Here is an 18,504-nt window from a genome sequence, read left to right as displayed (position 1 = left end):
TAGGCCTACAGCTTCTAATAGCCATGAAAGTGTTGATGATTTCTTCTTCACACAATTGTAATAAGATATCTCGCTCAATAAGTCACTAGATAATCGTCCAAAAGGATATTAATGACTATTACCCATCTTATTTTTAGCTTATTTTTAATAGAAGTCATTAAAAAAATTCTTTGATGCATACTTTTAAAGAAAAGAGTCAATATCACCACTCTTCTTCATATTTTAATAAGCATGTAAAAGAATAAAATATATTTCAATGTACAACTCCAATAATCAATTGAAACAAAAATTGTATCCTACATTTATTAAAACTAGTAAAGTGTGCCGCACGTGTTTTGATCATTTGCATATACCTCACGGCATTGCGCGCTGTGCCACCGGCCTCCTCCGCCTCCTGGTATTGCTGGTCGCCGTGTCGTGCCTTGCCCAACCGTGCTATGCTCGATCGTGTCGTGTCCGATATCCAGGCTTTGACCGGGTCCTTCTGGGCGCCTAGGCCACTTATTTGGCCATCTACAACCCTATCTCAGTTTAACACGAAGATCATGAGTTTCTACAATATAGCCTGCTATGTTTGCGAACTTTTGGTGAATTTGACTCGAACAGGAGCTCCTTGCATATTCTATTGTTTCGGCACATGCTCAGCTTTGCTGTACTTCGTCATTAAACCACGCACCTGTAATTAGCATTCTTGTTGTTCTAAGTTTCCCAGCTAGAGTCTAATCTAGAGCTCTATAGGTGCCTGTAATTAACAATTGTTCTTGTTAATGAAAAAAAGATACGCATATCTGTTGCGTATCCTTGAAATAAAATTCGGGAGCTGTCAAGTTGTGTGTATACTTGCTTTCATTGCAAATGCGAGTTGTTTGAATTATTTATAGTAAGGACAGCATAATACTCCTAGAAAAATTTGTTTAACATAATCCAGCGATGCACAACCATGTTATAGCGCCCTGTTGCCTGATATGCATCACTCTGCAAAATACACAATCGGAAGGCAGCGCATCAGTCATTGAGTTGATGCATCAACCCAAGAATGTCTGTCAATCAAGTACTGAAACAAATTAATAATATAAGCACAAGGTACTGACTTTGTGAGACTTACAGTCCAGTAATGTGAACAATATAGTGTTGTTGTGTCCATAAAGGTCATGGCTAACCTGATGAACCAAAACCAAACATCACATAAATGTTAAGACACACATTTTGGGTTGCATGCCACTATGAAAAATGTCAGCATTTACTTGACACAAGAATGAACAAACTAAACTCATGAGGTCAGAATGTCAGATTCTTTGAAGTACCTAGCCTCTATGCTGTTCAGATCCTCCCCATATGACCCCCAGGATCCAGAGTTGGGACAGACTGAACTTGTTAGCCTACTGCCTCATGACGCTCGGAGTAGGTCATCCTTCTTGGTTCTCCTGATTGGGACTGTGCCTTCCAGACATGTGCCATTTCAATGCCACGTCTGGATCATCGGCTTCTGGCCGGCATTGTTGGAGCCTATGCTGCTCTTGGCATCATCATATAGACCTTCAGGGTGGTAGGCCGGCCTAAACTGCAATGACAGATATTTTGGCAGTGTTAAAATGGTGAGCCCATAAATTAACCATTTATATGTTTGTTTTGTTTCCTGAAAATATTTGAGAGGTTGACTAACTCACCTGTATTGTGTGGTTCTTGAGGAGAGGATGGTCGAAGGCTGGTTGGTGGGAGATATGCACGCAGTCGATGATGTCTCCATCTGGGCTCTGAGGAGTAAAACTTCTATCAGTGTCAGAAGGAAAAGGGAGCGTTCTAGCCAAAGAAATGTTCGTGTCAACTTATTTTGATTTTTTCAAAATATCCACTTCATTCAAAATAAAGCTTCAAGATTGCAACTTTTAGGGGGTGGGGGTGTAGAAGAAAAGATCAAATATGCAATATTAAGTATTTAAGCTGACATTGTTGAACTCTGCAGCTTGGAATTTATGAATATATTTCGTAATGGCGCACGGTGGAACCGCACACAGCCAAACCACGTCGAAGACGAAGGAGATGAAGACCGCTAACGAGCCCCCCCTCCCCCCCTCGCTCCGGCGACCCGACCTCCCCGGCCGTTGCCGCCACCGCGCCACCTAGCCCAAGAACGCACTCCCGTCCTCGCCGTCGCCGCCGTCCTAACCCTGCCTCCACACTGCCTCCTGGCCGACCTAACCCAGCCATTGCCGGCTTCACTTCTGCTAGCGCTCCCCGCTGGTCCCATGCTGGTAACCCCACTCCTGGCGCTCCTCTCTCGCCAAGTGATGCGTTCCGTGACTACTGCCTCCGGAACTTCCATTCGCCTGTCTTTGTGCCTCTCTCTGCGGCGTCGCCATTGTTCGAGCTCTCTGAGCTCTGGGTGACCCCTACCCCAGACTCGCCTCCTGCAACCTCGCCTGGATGCGGAACACCCTGAGCTACTGGTTGGGTGGCCCGTCCTGCGTCTCCCAAGTCTCGCCGGCCCTCTTCCGTATCGCAATTGCTCGGCCGTCCATCGCCCGGTTCATCCTCACTCTTGGGGTGCTCCGCCATGGCCCGGTGAAGGTCCTCTTCTTCGCCTCTGCGGCGTCGGCCTCTGCGTCCCTCCCGCAACCGGTTGGTCCGGTTCCCGCCTCCCCCCTCCCGGGGGGTGGTGCTGTCGTGCCGGTCTCCCCCCGCGGTGCTGTGCCCGATGCGCCGCTCCAGCCGGTTTCCCCTTGATCATCTGGCCTCGCCACTCCCGAGGGCACGGGCGCGGGCGCGGCGGGGGTGCTGCCTGGGCGCTCTGCTGCTGCCGCTCGGTTGCCGGGCGGTGGGGCTTGCCGTCGCGTCGTCACCTCGCGTCGTGTGCGTCCTCTGGTGGACGGCTGCGCCCAGTGCACGCCTGCGCCTGCCTCGGGTGGTGCTCCCCCTCTTGCTGCTGCCTTCCCTTCGGTGTGCACCCGGTGCACGGGAGTTTTACCCACCCCCTGCGGTGTCAGTCCCTTCCCGCCCCTCTGCAGCGCTACGCCTTCCCCTGGAAGCCACGACGCTCCGCCCTCCACTGCCAGTCCGGGGCCAAGAACCCCTCCCCGGCACTCTTTTGCAACTGTCACCGCCACTCCCCCGCAACCCCATCCCCCGCCGGTCACCCCTCCACGCTCACCGCTCCCCTTCGCTCACCGCCGCTGCTTCCGCTGCCTTGCATTGGACCACCACCGTGCTGCGTGCCGCGGCCCTATCCGCTGCCGTCGTTGCTGGAAGCTCGGCCACACCACGCGCCACTGCAAGATGCCGGGCCTGCCGCTTGTTGGCTCTGGCGCTGAGCCCTCCTCCCCGGGCCTTGCCTCGCTGCGCACCTCCGCTACCTCCTCCGGCTCCTCTGGCGCTGATGCCCCTCTGGCTTCGCCCCCGCCTCCCGCTCCTGCTCTTGAGGAGGGGGAGATTCCCCCCTTGCCGTTGATGATGTGCCTCCTGCTGCGGATGCTGCAGTGGAGGATGCCTCGCTTGCTGAGGAGGACCTGCAACGCCCTGATGCCATCGACGTCTTCATGCCGCCGGTGCGCATGCAGCGCTTCGCGCACCTCGCCTTTGGTCTCGTCGACCCCACCCCGGCGTCGCCGATGAGTCACATCTGCCACGCTCTGGGCGGCCCTGGGGGTAATCCCCGCGTGACGCTCGCCCCTTCGTCCTATGGTGCTGCTCTCATCATGTTCGAAAGCAATGCTGCTCGTGAGCAGACCATGCTGCTGGCGCCGTTCCTTGGCCGTGAGCACACTGTCCGGCTGGAGCGCCACACCGAGACCCCCAACCGCTTCCAGTTCGGCCATGAGGCATTCGTCCACCTCGCCATCCGCAACTTCCCCATGGAGCACTGAAACCGCGAGCGATCGTCTACTCCGCCGGCTCCTACGCCAACCCGCATCTCGTCGATCCGGTTTGCATTCAGGGCACTGACTTCTTTGTCGTGCTCTTGACTGTCAAGGTGGAAGGCACGGCCGACATTCCTTTCGAGGAATATGTCAAGAACCATGCTGGTTTGGGCGCTATGGCTCAGATCGAGAACCTCCACGTCGAGCACCTTGAGGACTCTGACTCCGACGATGATGGCCTGCCTCGGGGTCCGGCTGCGCCACCACACCCCCCGTCGCCGCCGACGTTGCCGTTCCTGGTGAGGCCCCGCCGCCGGCTGGGCTTCCCCTAGATGGGTCGGTTGCCGCGGCCTTGGGGATGTCGGCGGCTGGCTCTGCCTACCTGGGGGACCATGCGCGCCATGCTCGCCGCGCCTTCATGTCCCTGGGCGACATGCTGCCGATCCCTATTGGCCGTGACCTGGGTCAGCTCTACTACCCCGAGGTACTTGCCGAACCTTTGCTTTCCAAGCCGGTTTCTGTCTCCTTCCACATGCTCCGTGGGTCCTTCTTTGAGATCCGCACGGTTGGTGAACGCGGCGAGCGAGGCCTGTACCGGATCCCCACCCAGCCTTTCCGGGCCAACATTCCGGGGGACCAGGGAATGTTCATCGTCAACCTCTGCACCGCCTCCGTGGGATTCCTTCACCAGCTTGCAGAGGTGGGGTCCACCCGCTCTCTGTCCTGCTCCGTCGACATCATCGCCACTGGCTTTGGCGCGGCCCCGGCTCCGAACATCTCCATCCGGGATGCCAACAACCTGTGCAACGGCCGCCCCCTCCCCCGGGCCGCCTCTGCTGCTTCTCCGACTGCTCCACCAACCTCCGCTGTTCCTGCCGCCCTCGACATTGAACTTGCTGTCCTGGTGCCACCGCCGGCTATTGTTCCTGCGCCCCCCACTTCGCCAAACTTCGACGTCCTCGACCTCGACATCCTGCCGGTGGCTCCGGAGCCCTTGCGCAGCCTTGGGGACGCGGAGTGTCTCATCACTTCCGTGACCATCCCCTTGCCGCCGCTGCCTCTTGGTTCCCCGGAGCTCCCCGATGTCGACGTTGCTCCCCTGGAGCTCTCTGATGTTGCTGCCCTGCCTCCGCCTAAGAAGACCCGGCTCCCCGCTACATCTACGATGATCCCGACCCTTGCTGCCACTGAGGATGTGGTTGGCAAGCGTCGCAGCTCCCGTCTCCGTGCCAAGGAGGCCCCTCTCCGTGAGACGGTGGCTGATGCTGCTGTTCGCCTCAAGAAGCGTAAGCTGGGTGCGGCCACCTCTGCGGGCAACAACAACGTCGACTCTGATGCTGCTCCGGCCTCGGCTACTCCGGCCTGGTGCCTCCAAGATTTGCAGCTGCTGGGGCGGGCTTGTGGTGTCCCTGATGGCCACCTCCTCAACTTGGATGGCTGCCCTGTTCCTGCCGTCGATCCGCTGGACTGATGCGCCTGCAACTTCATGTTCATGCTCCTCGCCCTTTTTGCTGCTGCTGGAGAGCCTACGTTGCTCTCACTTTTGTAATGACCCTGTGCTTGGGTCCTGGTCTGTACTTAACGCGCCTTAAAACTCTCAGGAGATACTCAGTGCTGAGAGCTCCCCGGCTGCCGGAGCATGATTCCTTCATGTCATATTGTTGGCTTGCTTCCTGCCAAGGCCTGTCTAGTTGCATTTCTCTGGGTTTGGTGGTGCTTGGCTTTCCTTATGGCTAGATCTCTCACCATTCTCTTCTGGAATGTAAGAGGGCTTGGTGACAGGGGCAAATGCAACAATATTCGGCTCGCCATTCCTCAAACTACCCCTACCATCATCTGCTTTCAGGAAACCAAGCTACAAACTATTGATTGCTTCAAAGCACTCTCCCTTCTCCCTGCTAACCACGCCTCTTCCTTCACCTTCCTGGCCTCAAATGGTGCCTCTGCTGGTATTCTTACATCTTGGGACCAGAATTGCTTCAACCTCACCTCCTCCGGCCACACAGCTCACTCCTTGACAACCATCCTCCAATCCACTTGCTCTAATCTCACTGTCACTGTGACCAACTGCTATGGTCCTTGCCTGCATGGTGATAAGCAGGCATTCTTGGATGAGTTGTTTGGTCTACAGTCCTCTGTATCTGGCCCATGGGTACTTCTTGGAGACTTCAACCTCATCAGATCTCCCGACGACCGCTCCAATGGTAATTTTGACTCTCTGGAGGCGGACTGGTTCAATGGTTCTCTGGATGCTATGGCTCTGCAGGAGCTCCCCTTGCTCGACAGACGCTTCACTTGGTCCAACCATCAGGAGGTTCCCATTCTGGTACGTCTTGACAGGTTCTTTGTTAACACTGAATGGAGTTTCTGCCTCCCCAACTCGACTCTTGCCTCTTCCTCGGCTGCTGTTTCGGATCACTGTCAGCTTGTCCTCACTGCAGTTACAACAATTCCGAAGCCGGCGATCTTTCGATTCAACAATCACTGGTCGCGTGTGGAAGGTTTTACAGATATTGTTTCCTCTGCCTGGCTTAGTGTTCCTGGTCTGCTTGCTCCTCAATGCAATCATGCTGCTCTGCTCGTCAGAAAGCTCAAACGATGTCGGCATGATCTCAAGCTCTGGCACCGGCAAAAACGCTCCCCTTTCGACCTCCTACAAAACTGCAACTTAGTCATTGCCATGATCGACCACATTGAGGAAGCCCGGCCCCTATTCCTGGCTGAATTCAACCTGAGAACCTTGGTTCGAGCTGCGGCCTTGGAGCATGGAAAGCAGCTTGCCATCTTCTGGCGCCAGCGAAGCAAATTCCGTTCCTGTAAGCTTGGAGATGAGAACACCAAATTTCATCACATGGCCGCTACTGTGCAATGGCGACGCAACCAGATTCAAGCACTTCAAGCTGCTGATGGTTCTTTGGTATCTGATCATGCCTCCAAAGCTGCCATTCTTCATGCCTTCTACTCGGGTCTGTTGGGACAAGCTGATCAATGCTCTGATATGCCAGAATTAGCCTCCCTCCTCAGCTGCACTACTCTTACAACTGGTCAGGCTGCAGCTCTGGTTGAGCCCTTCTCTCTTGAGGAACTCAAGACCATCCTATTCTCCATGAAGACCAACACTGCACCCGGCCCTGATGACTTTACACCTCTCTTCTTCAGAGCAAACTGGGAACTAGTAAAGCATGATCTTCTTGCCTTCCTGAATGCCTTCCATGCGGGTACAGCTGACCTTGAACGTGTCAACAAGGCTTATCTTGCCCTCTTGCCTAAGAAAGCTGCCTCCCTCCTGGCCAAAGACTACAGACCTATCTCCTTGCAGAATTGTGTCACCAAGATCTGTACCAAGGGTATGACGCTCCGCTTGCAACCGTTTATTCCTCATCTTGTGCACTCTGATCAGGCCGGGTTCATCAAAGGTCGTTGTATTGCTGAGAACTTTATTTATGCTACTGAAGTTGTCCAATGCTGCCACAAGCGAGGTGCCTCTGCAATCATCCTCAAGCTTGACTTCAGGAAGGCTTTCGATTATGTTGATTGGCATGCCTTGGATGCTATTCTTCTAGCGAAAGGATTCCCTGCTCGTTGGCGTACTTGGATCACCAACCTCAACACCTCCAGCCAGACTGCTGTTGTGCTAAACGGTGTTCCTGGTAAATGGATTCAGTGCCGGAAGGGTTTGCGTCAAGGGGATCCTCTGTCACCCTATTTGTTCATCCTTGTGGCAGACCTTCTGCAGCAAATGGTTCTGAGTGCCTCCATGCAAGGCCTTTTGCAGCACCCCATAGTTGATTCCCTGTCATGCCCTGTCCTCCAATATGCTGACGACACCTTTGCTCGTGGTCAAAGCTGATCCAGATCAACTGGCACATCTCAAGGCTCTGCTGGATCAATTCTCCTCTTTCACTGGGTTGCATATCAACTATGATAAAAGTACCTTTGTTCCTATTGGGGTTGAGCCATCTCCGGCTGCTGAGATGGCCCAGCTTTTTGGATGCCAAGTCTCGTCCTTCCCACAGACGTATCTTGGATTGCCTCTCAACTCTACTAAGCTCCGTCTCGCTGATCACCGTCCTTTGGTTGCTGCTGTTGAGTCCTACATCCCTGGCTGGTGTGGCAAGCTGCTCTCTCCTAGTGGCCGGACTGTTCTTGCCAATGCTGTCTTGGGTGCTCGTGCCGTCTATGCAATGTGTTCCACTCTACTACACAAAAGGCACTATTGAGGCTATTGATGCCAGGAGACGTGCTTTTATCTGGACAGGCGACATCACCTGCTCGGGGGGGGGGGGGGCAATGCAAGGCTGCTTGGGAGCTTGTCTATTGGGATCGTGCTCGTGGTGGGCTGGGCATTAAGCGTCTAGATCTCGAGAATAAGGGCCTCCTGTCCAAGTTTGTTGACAAGCTCCTGCAGGCCCCGACCACCAACTGGCAGAAGTGGTTTCACCTTATGTATGGTGATGGTGCTGGTCGGGACCTTGGCGACACACATCACCTGGACACTGCCATTTGGACTACTCTGCGTCAACTGATACCTAATTTCCGACGCTGCACCAAAGTCCACCTTGGCAGTGGTCAGTTTACTAGCTTCTGGTTTGATCACTGGATTGGACCACAGCCACTCGCCGACTTGTTCCCTGCTCTGCTCTCCTTCTGCCCAAGACCAAACATCACAGTTGCTCATGCCTACCTTCAGGACCAGTGGATAATTCCTCTGCATCCGCGTCTGACCTCGGTGGCCTCCTCGCAGCTGAGTGCAATCCTACTTGCCCTGGCGGATGTCGCTCTCCTGCCACACGTCCCAGATCGTCGTGGCATTGGCGTTGATCTTCAGCCTTTCTCCTCCTGGGGCTTTTACTTATGGCATATGGAGCAGCGACCGATTGATGGATTCGCTGACTGCATTTGGTCCAACGCTGCCATCCCGAGATGCAAGCACTTCCTCTGGCTGGTGCATCACAACCGGCTGCCCTCTGCTGCCTTGCTCCACCACCGCTGTATTGTGGAATCTGCTCTGTGTCAGTATTGCGGCGCTTATGAGGATCAGGATCATCTGCTGCTGCGATGTCCCCTTGCCCGTGGGCTTCTCAACTATATTGGCTGGAACATTGCTCCGCACTTGACTTCTTTCAGAGAACTCTGGGACCTGCCATATTTCTCTGATGAAGCCTCCCCGCGAACTCGCTCCACCATCATCACTGCCGTGCTCTGGAATGTCTGGAAAGCGCGCAATTCTGTTGTCTTCAGTTCTCTGTTCCCCACAGCTGATGATACTGGTTTGGCCATCCTCCAAGACCTGCGCCTCTGGTCCATTAGGATGCGATCGCCATCAGACAAAGCTTACCTCCACGAGTGGTGTTCTGCTTTTGATGTAAATTAGTTTGCACATAGTTTTTTCCCTCCCATACTCTTTTGCTGTAAATTCTGTATGTACAACCTCACATATTAATAAAACTTGTTCAGGCTGGAGTTTTGCTGGCCGTAGCCCCCCTCAAAATTTTTTTTTGTTGAACTCTGCACATTCTTTCAGCTCAGAAACTCTGAAACTGAAGCAGGAAGCAAAATGTTGAGAAAAGCTAGGTTTTGCCCCTTTTCAGCAAGAGAATATGACTTCGCAAAAGCTAGCATGTCTGCAATAACCATTAATCTTTTTCTGCTCATAGTTTGCTTGAATTTGCATAGTCCACATCCAAAAGGCGAGAACTTTTTGACAAAAGAAATAATTCTCCAAAGTGAAAAAATTACCAGCGAGGACATCCCAAAACCAAAAGAATCAGACAAAAGTAGCCTTTTCCATTGCTGAATAATTAGGATGCAATGCAAATTCTTCCTGAAACTGCCTCTAATCCTACAAAATGTAGCAGAAATAGCAAACCAAGAAAAGCACCTGTTGCCGGCTCCATAGCCACGACCTTCTATGTAACTTCTTCCTGAAACTGCCTCTAATCCTACAAAATGCAGCTGAAATAGCAAACCAAGAAAAGCACCTGTTGCTGGCTCCAGAGCCACGACTTTCTATGCAAACTCTTCCTGAAATTTCCGAGCTCCGCGGCGTTGCTGGACTCGGACTCGTGATCGGCGTCCTCCCGCTCCTCGTTCTCATCCTCCTCGTCCGTCTCCTCTTCGGCATCGACGTCCTCGCACGCAGCGAGGCCGAGATCCCAGGCGACGTTGCCTTGTCGGCCCCAGCGCAGAGCCACGCCGCGCCCGCGACCAGCGTGCCGCGGGAGTAGGGGAAGAGGGCAAGAGGCCATGGTGGCTCTCGCGAGCGCCATGGTGAACGGGCTGTGCCGCGAGGCCCGGGCGATGGCGAGGGTGGGGAAGCGAGCAGCGAGCGGGGAGGAGGCGGTGGTGCGCGGCAAGCGGGAGGAAGGGAGGTGGCGCGCGCACGGGCGGCGAGCCAGGAGGCGGCGGCGAGCGCGTGAGCGGCCGCCATCGGGCAGTGGTGGCGTGCGCGCGGCGAGTGGGAGGAGGGAAGGTGGCGTGCGCGCGGGCTGCGAGCGAGGAGCCGTGTCGAGCGCGCGGGCGGCGAGCAAGGAGGCGGTGGCGTGCGCGCGGCAAGCGGGAGGAGGCGGTGGCGCGCGGCGGGCGGAAGGAGGTGAGAAGGACCATGGCAGGGAACAAAGAGCGAAAGCCGAAAGGAGAAGACCACGAACGGGTACGCGAAGGTTGCAGTTGATGCGTGGGTACGCGGGCGGGTAGAATCGCGTTTAGTGAGAAAAAAGATTAATTTTTTTGGCAGAAACATCCTCTATCATCGAGTTTCTATGGGTCTCCACCCCTTTCCACCTATTTGGACCTTGACAGACGGGTTCAACGTGAGGAGTAAGGTGATTCGATTTGAGTAAGAAACATTTTCAATTATTTTAGATTTTTATAATATAGATAGATTAAATAGGCCAATACGACCGTGCACTCTAATAATATAATCTAATGACACATGATAAAATAAAGTTTTGTGGCAACTGAAAGTCTACTGCGTAGCTGATGCGTTCTGCTCGAGTTAATAATTAGGAGAGATTGGAAGAGAGAAAAGGAAAACTTACTAATGGGCCGGCTAATTGGATGAAGATTTTGAGATGTACCTGCTTTCTACAGATGATTCATGTGTGTCGCTGCTTGTCATCCGGCTCATGTCTCCACCGCTATCGTTGGTACATCAATTTGAAGCACAATTCAACAAGGCATACCGGCTGCATGGAGAAATAAGAAGGGCACATAAGTGCAGAACGACCGCACGGCGTATTCACGAAGGCCACGGACACTCGAACGTATATCTGATTTTTCCTATGGCTATTGGCCTTGTTTGTGTCGGGCGCACGGACGACCGCACGGGCGCACGGCAGAGGGAGCGGATGGGAAGAAAATATTCCCGTGACAAGAGGGCATGGCCACAGGCCTCCCCCCAACCGGCGCCGCCTGTCTGCAGCTGTGTGCCCCCGGCGTGTTCGGCCAACGCCGCGCCGCGCGCCACGGCCCGTCGCCGCCGGTGTGGATGAATCCCGAACAGATGCCTCGTCGTCCCTCGCGCTCGAGTCGAGACCATGGAGCGCGAGCTTCTCTGCGTGCGATCTGGCTCGGCGACGACGCCGAGGTGACGTGACTGAACGAGGAACAGGGGACCTGCATGCATCTGCGAGGTTCAGAAAAAGGGACGGCGAGGAAAGACTGAACAAGAAGAAACGAACACCATGGTTCTGTAATTCTGTTTCCCTGCTATGGATTGAGCCTGGGACTGAAACTTGGTGCGGTGATTCTTCGTTGAACCCCCAGGCTCCATGAATTTTCTCAGATTTTTTGGATCTCGGTTTGGCTACGAACGAACTGAAACACAAGAACACAAGGGGGTGGACGGTACTTGAAATACCGTCCGTCCACCCCGCCTCCAGATTTTCTCGATTTAATTTCTCCCTCCACAAAGCGAGGATGGAAATGAAATTTGGTGGGTTGTTTCGACATTTCTTGCTCAGTGTGTGAGATTTTTTTCAGAATTTTTCGTCGCGATTTGGATCGGGAAATGGAGCGAGACAGGGCACCGGGGGGTGGACGGTGATTGAAATACCGTCCACCCCCCGTCCCGGCCGTCCCCAACGGGCCCGACCAATCACCGCCCGGGGAACGGCTTCTTCCTCGCGCGGCCGTTTCTCCTCGTCTCACTTCCTCCGGCGCCCACCTTGGTGCGCTTTGTGACGTGCCCAGACGTGGAGCTCGCACTGGCCGGCGATGAGTCAATGGCGCCTCCGGCATGGGCTGGCCGTGGCCCCTCGCCGCGTCCGGCGTCCACCAGGAAAAAAGGAGCCCGGCGCACTAGTTCATGCTCATGCCGCCGTCACGCCGCCTAGTGCTACGCACATGTCCGCGACGGCTAGCTGGAGGCCCGTGTTCCAGCCGGCCGAACCTCCGGCCTATGGGCGGCGCCTCCCGTCCGTCGCGCTGGCGGACGCGCGCACGGCGAGGGGACGGGCAGCATAGTGCGCGGGTCGCCGCGCCGGGCACCGCACAGAGCAGCGGCACGGCGGCGCACTGGCCACTGGCCGCGGACGCGCGGCGCGCAGTGCCTTGCTCCAGTTGCTCATGCAGCTTGTGACGGGACAACAGCAGCAAGTTCAAGCTCCAGTTGTAGAATCACAAATGAATGGACTCGTTCTTGGTGCAAACAATTCGAGCCATGTACAGTTCCAGAGTTCCAAAGGAAACACATAAAGAGTGAAGAATTTGGAACACCAAAAGCTACATGATCCTATTCGACAGTCTGAATGATCAGGCCCATTACCTGTCTCAACCTCTAGATCATACAGCAATAAAAATGGGCAAAGACGACTTACCTAAATGCATTACACAAAGGAGAGAAAAAAAGAACTAGTTATGCAAATGGCAGTGGCCAAAAATTGCCAGGCTTCAGTTTCTGACAGGAATTAGTAGTGCCTCCTACGCAGAATCGACCGGCACCATCTTCACCGCAACGGCGATCGGCATGCCAATGAAGCCGATGAAGATGCTGGCGATCCACTGCGTGAACGTGAGAGGGGTCGTGTTCGCGAAGTTGCCGAGGAACTGGATTATGATGAACTGGAAGACGACGGTGCTGCCGAGGACGGCGGCGAACACGTTGTTGTCTAGGATGCCCTCGAAGACATTTATCCTCTCCATCTCCCTTGAGCTCACCTCATTGAATACCTGCACAGTTCAGGGGAAAAAAAGAATTAGTGGAGCTTCGCATGCTAAAATGAATGAAAATATAGTATTGTTCATGGATGTTTATTCCATATTCATGAACATTTCAAACTTCCAGTAATCATACTTTCCCAGATTGCCGTAAAGAAACCCCTTTTCTGACAGTTGAAAGTATCAAAGTACTACTTTCAGGTTTCAGCCTTTCTTAGAAGGGATTCTGTGGAATAATCCCATATTTTCTGATATAAATTCATTAGCACACTAATGCCATAGTTCCAGCAAGAAACACAAAGTAAAGCCAACGGGGGCCTACATATTTGGTAAAAGCAGAAAAATAAATGCAAGAACCACTTCCAAATTACCTGGCAGAATACGAAGCAGTTAAAGATGATTGTGTTCAAGACTAGATCGGAGTTGTCGCCCTCGATTGCAAAGAGCCATTTCCCTTCAGCCTGCAGATACCAAATTACAAGGAACTGGTAGATGGCCTGTCCCATGATGTTCCTCCACATGACGTTGCTGATGAAGTTTCCTTTCCTTCCAACAGGAGTTCTCTTCATCAGCTCATTGTTTGGAGGTTCTGTGGCCAATGCCAGTGCGCCTAGTGTGTCCATGATCATGTTGACCCAGAGCAATTGCACAGCGGTAAGAGGAGCACTCCCTTCATCAACAAGCAAAAGTACAGGAACAGTGAGAAACAACTTACAGAACAAACAGATTTGAAAGTTTGAAGTTTGCAGCGTTAGTATTAGAACACAAATTTGGATTATCCGAAACATTATTGCAAATATAAAAGGTTCATTCCAGTATTTATGTGATAGATGTAATTGCATTGCAGCATAAATTCTTTATTTTAAGGGAAAAAATAAAATCAACTTTTCATAAATACCTATCAAGCAAGCTGAAGAGAAGTTTACAATGAGAGCAACCACATTGACTGTCAGCTGAAACTGCACAAACTTCTGAATATTGATGTACACTGATCGACCCCACTTAGCAACAGTGGCTATAGTGGAGAAGTTGTCATCAAGAATGATAACATCCGCACTCTCTTTCGCCACCTTCACATAAAGATAATCATATCAGAACTGTGTAATGAATGGCATTGGGAGCACAGGTAAATGAGTTCATTCTTATAGCTGTTATGTGGATGTCAAGAATAGCACAAGTAATAACATGCCGAAAAATATAGCTACCAATTAAATTATTGCTTGTTGTAGTACAAAACTTCCCAATGCTGTAACTCCTACTCCTGCAAACGCTCCTATTTGTAACTTGATCTGAACACAACTTTCACCACCGGCTTGCCGGCATCAATGAAATATATATTTCAGAATTAATAAATTAATAAAAAATTTCTTTGATTAAAAATCCTTACCGAATATGATAAGTAAATAAGCTTCTAAAAATTAGCGCCGGGGCACCTCTTCACGTCCAGCGAGGGTGTGCTCGCCGCCATGCATGATCTCTCCGTGCTGCTTGCCTTCGCCATACTCCTCAACAGCATGCAGCCGGCAAGCTGCCGACGAGCCTCACATGTGACATGACATGACCTTTTTCATAGACCACAAGCTGACATGTACGCCATGCTGCATTTTCAATGTTTGTTGGGGGTGACCATCGGTTTAGGATGGGCTGATGGCAAAGCGTTGGTCGCCTACGTGAACCTCGGTCCTATACTACCTGCTCGCCCTTGGATATATATGTTACACGGTTGGCCGCTTCATTTCGGAGTCGGGGTAATACTACAAACACTGGCTGCTAGATGATTAAACAACAACAGCATATGTATGTATGGATCGGTAGCATCCATCACGACATCAATTTTTTTGCAAAGCACGACAAATAAAGCAGCGTTAAAAGAAAATCACCACATTCGTCGAGAGAGGCTAGACATTACCAAGTATCTAAAAAGAGGAGAATATACACCATGAAATTTTATGAAGATCTAACGATCAAAATTAACTCAAAGAGTCTATATCAAATATGATATATATATAATTAAAAAATTGAGAAAATTAGGATTTGATAAAAAAAACTTGCCAAATATGATTAGTAAATAAATAAATTAGGAATTAAAAATAATAAAATTCAGACTTCACTAGAACCAAATAGCTAAATTTAGAATAAGAAAAAGGAAATTAGCACTTGAAAAAGAGTGCATACACTACAATAAAAACGAGCTTTCGTCCCATACGATTAGTACCGGTTAACTTTTGGTCCGGTACTAAAGTTGGCACGGAGCTATTTTAGTATCGGATCCAAATTAATCAAATAATAAAAACTGATATTTGATTTCTATTGAGTTTGGGAAGCAAATTATATATATATATATATATATATATATATATATATATATATATATATATATATATATATATATAGCCCATGTAAAGTAAAATTATTTAAGATAGATTTATAAATATGGCTTGAAATTGCCATACTAATAAAAGATAATTGATAACATTGATTCTTATGATAATCCAATATTTTAAATTATTCTAGAGGGGTTTGTTTAATACAATATAAAATCTAAAAATAGAAATTTAAAAATAAAAGATCCAAGTAAATAATAAAATAAATCACTAAATCTTTAGGAATAGTAATGACAAATAGTATCTAAATTTTGAACAGATTACTTAAATAAAGGGACATTGGTTCCTAAAATTTTAATGCTACCTTCTTTTTTCACAGTACTGGTAAAATATTAACCAAGTTAAACTAAAAAAGAGAAGATATAAGTTGGATTTTATGAAGATCTAGGCTCATAGTAGAATTTGCAGCAGAGGAGCACGGGCGACGACTTAGGGTCGCTAGGCCCTAGGTCCGCTAGTGATACTAAAATATCCAAATAAATAGCTTATATAAAATTTAATTGGTTTAACCTAAAATTAGGATTAAATAATGAGGTTTATGGGGTGGGAACTAAACAAGGCCTGAAGCGCATTGGGGGCGCATCGTTGTGCGCGGAGTGATGCGCATGCTGACGCCTGACGCGGTCAGCTGTGGGTCCCGTCTTTGGCCCATCCCGTGAGACCCAAACACATGAAAATAATTCCATAACATGTTTCCCATCCACACAACCAAACAGGGCCTAGGTTTCTCCCAAAGGTGACCCACGAACTTTTGCAGGTTTGAGATGGGCATGGGTTGGGAGTATTCTATGCCAGTAAAAGATGGATTGGGAGGGAGGTGACCTGACCCACGGTCACTATTCTTGTTACACTTACCCTTAGCAGTTTGCTTTAGGTTGGTGACATGTGTCACTTGTTCAGGATATGCTCCTAATAGACCGGTGACAATTATCACCTTGGGCGGTTGTCTGAAGTCTGAACCACCGTTCCTGACGTCTGTAACCCCACATGTCAGGCTTCTTCTCCATAATTTGAGCGAATGCAAGGGGCTCTGTTATTTTATCAGGATTTTCCTGAATATTCCATTGGAATTCAATCGGAGCATACTTTAGTTTAACCCTATCATTCAGAACCTGCTCAAATGGAAATCTCACAGCTAATGATTTTTGTCTTAGTTCCCTTTCAAAAGGATTCATTGGGAATGAGTAAGCTCCATGGCTCCTCCCGTGATTAATCCCTCTGGTTGAGGAGATAAACCGTACCTGATGATTCCATTTGTGTTTCATACTTTCATGACACGATTATAGACTGTTTGTGTCTGCTCCCCATCAATCCCAACCATATCGCCATTTGTATTTTGCCCTGATCCAGTAATCGGATTTTCCGTTAGTTTGGAATCAGACATTTCAATGACATTTTGGACGTTCTCACTTGTGTTGCATTCAACCAACAAGCCATGATTTGGCTCCGGGAGTGGAGTTTTCACCAGACAGCTTAGCGAAATGCCGGAATGAGACACAGCTGAGTCCAACTGATACGAATCAGCCGTCGGAATTTCCGCTGGCCTAATATTCGCATCATTTCTTTCAGACATTCTCGCAAATTTCTTATGATATCGTTGTAAGGCCTCCGAGGAGTCCGATTCCCAATCTGTACTATCAGAGTCAAAATTAGATGTCATATGATCAACCACTTCATCCTTCGTTGATTCGAGAACAACCGACGAATTCGTCGCATAATCCAACCGGATAGGGGAACACGAAATAAGAAGCAAATCGCATGGCGGAGATGTCGAAGCATGATGTGGAGAGCAGTGCAGATGTGGGGATGAGGGGAGGTGCGGCGGAAAGAGGGAAACCTCATGGGACGATGGGAATGGGGATGAATGCGGCGGAGGCGACGTGGGAGGGGATGACTGCGACGGTGGCGGCTGGAGGACTACGCGAGGGGAGGGAGGAGGGGATACAACAACTACCTCAACCGTAGCCTTGGCGAGAGCTTGAAGTCGCCGCTCCCGCGCCGCGGCCAGCTCTCGACTGTACTTAGCCCCCTTGCGCTCAAGAGCGGCGGAGGAGAAGGAGCAGTCCGATGAGCTTGAAGACGCCGGAGATGAAATCGACGCCGCACGCGTCACTCGTCCCGCAGCAGCTTCCGGTTCAATCGGGGAGGATGGCGGGTCGAGAACAGCGGGGGCGGTCGCCGCTGGCGTGGTCGTCGAGGGCGCGGACGCCAAGGTCACTGTCGCCGCGGGCGCGGTGTGACAGAAACGCCGAGTTAAACGGCTTAATTAAACGTAATGACCATCATTTCAACGCATCAGACACATTAGCTTAATTAAGTGTAACCTAACAGCCTGTTTCCAACCCACAGGCCGATCGAAACACACCAGAAGTCTTGCGCAACGGCGAGCACAGACGGTACCAGCATAATATAATTTCACAAAAATAGATAATAACATGAATATTTACAAAACAATTTTAAATTTAAAATTTACATAAAATAAATGACAACAGCGGAAGAGAATATGACCTGAGAGAAGGAAATTTGATTGAGAACCAATAAAACAAAACGATAACTATGAACACGTGAGGTCGTCACATCGAGCCCACTGATGCGAATCCTGGTTAACTTCTATACCTGAAATAGGGTAAACAACAAACCCTGATTATACTAATACTCAGCAAGACTTACCCGACTTTTGGGTATACTTAGCCCACATATCTAGACATGCAAAGTTTTCTGGCTGGTGGATTTATTTGCAGAAAAGCATCTAAGGGTAGATCCTTAATTTCAAAATTTTAACTCCAAATTATAGTTATAAAGTTGCTAAACATTTATGATTTATGATTAAATAACATCAACATGTATCATATCATTTCGTTTCATTTCCTTACTACGATGTGACTCGGAGATCAAGGTGCTCATGTCTGAGAGCGACTGATGGCGAATCGATCTGATTTAACCTTGCAATGTGGACCTAACCAACACGGCACGCATATGCCCCGTCGGACTATACGAGCCAACCATTCCCCTCCCCGTCTCGAACTACAGGACCGCCCCACCATCATATGGTCAGCCGAGCTCAACGTGAGACCACCAAAAGTAAACATATGCAACTCCATTTCTCC

General features: G+C 50.4%; 2 protein-coding genes across 5 annotated transcripts; both read right to left on the bottom strand.

The window, feature by feature from the left end:
• Positions 1–855: 855 nt before the first annotated feature.
• Positions 856–10,336, bottom strand: LOC120694416. 4 transcript variants are annotated; one of them, XM_039977532.1, is made up of 4 exons: positions 9,736–10,336; positions 1,668–1,754; positions 1,106–1,160; positions 856–975 (listed from the first exon to the last, which is right to left on the bottom strand). In XM_039977532.1, coding segments are annotated over exons 1-4 (693 nt in total). In that variant the 5' UTR covers positions 10,285–10,336; the 3' UTR covers positions 856–973. The 4 variants fall into 4 exon arrangements, with proteins under 4 accessions (XP_039833466.1, XP_039833468.1, XP_039833465.1 ...); XM_039977534.1 differs by having other exon boundaries at positions 9,836–10,336; XM_039977531.1 differs by lacking the exons at positions 856–975; positions 1,106–1,160 and adding an exon at positions 1,349–1,561.
• A 2,183-nt stretch (positions 10,337–12,519) lies between these two features.
• On the bottom strand, positions 12,520–14,514 carry LOC120694417 (calcium-transporting ATPase 2, plasma membrane-type-like). The gene is made up of 4 exons (XM_039977535.1): positions 14,506–14,514; positions 13,912–14,083; positions 13,385–13,683; positions 12,520–13,025 (listed from the first exon to the last, which is right to left on the bottom strand). The coding sequence occupies exons 1-4, from the start codon at positions 14,512–14,514 to the stop codon at positions 12,777–12,779; spliced, it is 729 nt and encodes a 242-aa protein (XP_039833469.1). The 3' UTR covers positions 12,520–12,776.
• Between the last annotated feature and the right edge of the window lie 3,990 nt (positions 14,515–18,504).

The sequence above is a fragment of the Panicum virgatum genome, unplaced genomic scaffold (genome assembly GCF_016808335.1).
Source record: "Panicum virgatum strain AP13 unplaced genomic scaffold, P.virgatum_v5 scaffold_5635, whole genome shotgun sequence".
Classification (NCBI taxonomy): Eukaryota; Viridiplantae; Streptophyta; class Magnoliopsida; order Poales; family Poaceae; genus Panicum; species Panicum virgatum.
Note: the sequence above shows the minus strand (reverse complement) of the source record. Positions and strands in the feature narration are given on the sequence as shown.

Coding starts and splice junctions, on each gene's coding strand:
- LOC120694417 (XM_039977535.1), bottom strand. Junction 13,684..13,911: donor CTCTTCAGCTTGCTTGATAG/GTATTTATGAAA, acceptor TTGTTGATGAAG/GGAGTGCTCCTCTTACCGCT. Junction 13,026..13,384: donor ACTGCTTCGTATTCTGCCAG/GTAATTTGGAAG, acceptor TGAACTGTGCAG/GTATTCAATGAGGTGAGCTC.
- LOC120694416 (XM_039977531.1), bottom strand. CDS start 10,284: ATGGCGGCCGCTCACGCGCTCGCCGCCGCCTCCTGGCTCGCCGCCCGT. Junction 1,755..9,735: donor GGCTATGGAGCCGGCAACAG/GTGCTTTTCTTG, acceptor TTTACTCCTCAG/AGCCCAGATGGAGACATCAT. Junction 1,562..1,667: donor TCAAGAACCACACAATACAG/GTGAGTTAGTCA, acceptor CTGTCATTGCAG/TTTAGGCCGGCCTACCACCC.